This window comes from Corvus brachyrhynchos, unplaced genomic scaffold (genome assembly GCF_000691975.1).
Source record: "Corvus brachyrhynchos isolate BGI_N302 unplaced genomic scaffold, ASM69197v1 scaffold47, whole genome shotgun sequence".
In the NCBI taxonomy this organism is placed as follows: Eukaryota; Metazoa; Chordata; class Aves; order Passeriformes; family Corvidae; genus Corvus; species Corvus brachyrhynchos.
Genome location: NW_008239292.1, coordinates 1,823,022 through 1,825,183, shown reverse-complemented (window position 1 = coordinate 1,825,183; position 2,162 = coordinate 1,823,022). Strand labels below are relative to the sequence as shown.

At 56.2% G+C, this 2,162-nt stretch overlaps 1 protein-coding gene across 1 annotated transcript in view; it reads left to right on the top strand.

The window, feature by feature from the left end:
- The window catches only part of SRCIN1 (SRC kinase signaling inhibitor 1), a 37,546-nt gene that overhangs the window by 12,893 nt on the left and 22,491 nt on the right, over window positions 1–2,162 (top strand). Inside the window, exon 2 of the mRNA XM_017740519.1 lies at window positions 1,487–1,510. Coding sequence (XP_017596008.1) covers window positions 1,487–1,510 — 24 coding nt within the window. The remainder of the gene's footprint in view (window positions 1–1,486; window positions 1,511–2,162) is intronic.

Below are 2,162 nucleotides of genomic sequence, written 5' to 3'. Positions count from 1 at the left end.
CTGGGAGTTGCTGTTCCTGCCGGTGCCTCTGAGGCACGGCGTGCCCTTGGAAAAGACCTTTGTGCCTCCAGGCTTGTCTGCAGGAAACCTCGGCGCTCTTTGACTCAGAGCGCTTCTAAAACGCTTTTTTTGGGGGGTTGGTTGAGGTTGGAAACTCCCGGTGTTGTGTGGAATACTGAGGGGAGCAGCGGCTGGAATGGGAATGGGGCTGGAATGAGAATGGGGTTGGGATGAGCTGAGGTTTGGGATGAGGCGAACAGGTGGATTTGTGTTGGTGCTCGTGGGCTCGGCCTCCTGCTCAGCAGAAGGGGGAAATCAGCAAGAAGTGAAGGGAGCGAAGCAGCAAATCTGCCCGTGGATGGGGGAATTCCTGGGATAAAAAATCTGGGATGGTCCCGTATTTTTGCAGCTTCTCCTTGGCGGCGCATTCCGGGGACTGGGGGGCACTGGGAGCTCGGTGCAGGGGTTTGGGTTTTAAATGCTCATTAAAAAAATCAACTTCGAAGTAACAAATGAGGTTTGCAGGCTCAGGGGTGGTGGTGGGGGGATGAAAAGGAGAGGACGGGTGGGGTGTGAGAGGGGAGGACAGAGCAGAGGAGAACTTTGATCCCAATAAAATCCCGTTTGGGAAAAAAGCTGCTTTGTTCTTGTTTCTCCCACCTCACCCATCATTATCCCGGGGATTTCTCCTTCCAGCCAGGTGGATCCCACCCCTTGTCCCTGCATCCCACCCCTTGTCACCGGATCCACCTTCCCTCCTGCTGGAGGTTGGATGGGGCTGGGAACTGGAATTGTGGGATCCCGCTGGAACGGGGAATGAGTTCAAGATCACTTCCCACCCAAACCATTCCATAATTCCATGATCCTGTGGCTCGCGGGGATCCCACAGCCCCATCCTGGCCGTGCTGCTGCGGGAGGGGGTCCTGAACCCCCGGCCCACCCCAGTGGGGTTGTGGTGCTGCTGCCCAGAGCATCCTCAGGGATTCCAGTCTCCCGCTGGCGATCCTCGGGAATGGGAAGCCCTGGAGCTGCCGGGCTCGCTGGGCTGTGAGCGGTGCCAGCTCCTGTCACTGGCGGTGGCACATTGCTCTGACACCGGTGACAACACGGCAGAGGGAGGGGGCAGGGAAAGGGGAAGGGGGGATTGGAAAATCCCATTAAAAATGAACATTGTTGTGACTTCCAGCACCGCAGCAGTGCCAGGACGGGCTGGGCACACCAGTGACACCAGCAGCGATGCTGGGCTGGCGTCACACCCCCCTTTCCCTCCTTTTTCACCCCAATTTGCTTCAATCCCCACCCCCTGCTTGCTCCCCAAAACTCCCGCAACCCTTTGGGAGGGGCAGGAACCAGAGCAGGTTTAAATTCGAGCTCAGCGATTCTCAAAGGGAAAACGAAAGTCAAACCAAGAATCTTAATGGTGTTTTTTTGTTTGTGTGTGTGTGTGTGTGTGTTTCTTCTGTTGTTTTATCTTTTTTTCTGTTAGCAACCCAACTACTGGAGCTTTAAGGTCAGTATTTCAGATTTTTCCTGCTTCTCTTTGAAATGCATGTGCTTGGCCACCCCGGCTGTGGACGGAGGGTGGGAGCTCAGGGTGGGTTTTGTTGGTTTTTTTTTTTGGATGAGGATTCCCGAGCTGAAGTCGTTTGGTCTCAGCTCAGCTGAAGTTTAAGGTTGTGAGAGGGATTTTTGGGGCTCGGGGTCAGTTGTGAGTTGTTCCGTGAGGCTGTGGCTTGCCCTCGTTCTGACCACTCATCCCACGGCCAAATCCTGCTGCTCTGGAGTTGTTTCCTTGACCAGAATTCTGGGAAAAGGCCGGGAAAAGGCCGGATCTGGATGGGGTCGGAAGTCCATGCGTGGAGCTCCATCCTGGTGGCTGCTCCCAGGCAGGGATACAGGGGTTGCTCTGGTTTCCAGCCTCCTCCTCCTCCTCTTCTTCCTCTTCCTGGAGCTCTGGAGCTGATCCCATCCCTTTTCCCTGACGGGCTCCGGGACCTGCCACCCTCCCCACTGCTCGGTGGTGCCCAGCACCTCTTCCCTTTCCAGGCTCCTCACCCCCCTCATTCCCCAAAAATCCTGGATAATGGGGCAGGAGATGATCTTGGGAGTCTCAGGATGGGAGGGGCTGTGGGAGGCACGCCCCACGTGGGGAGGAGAGGAGA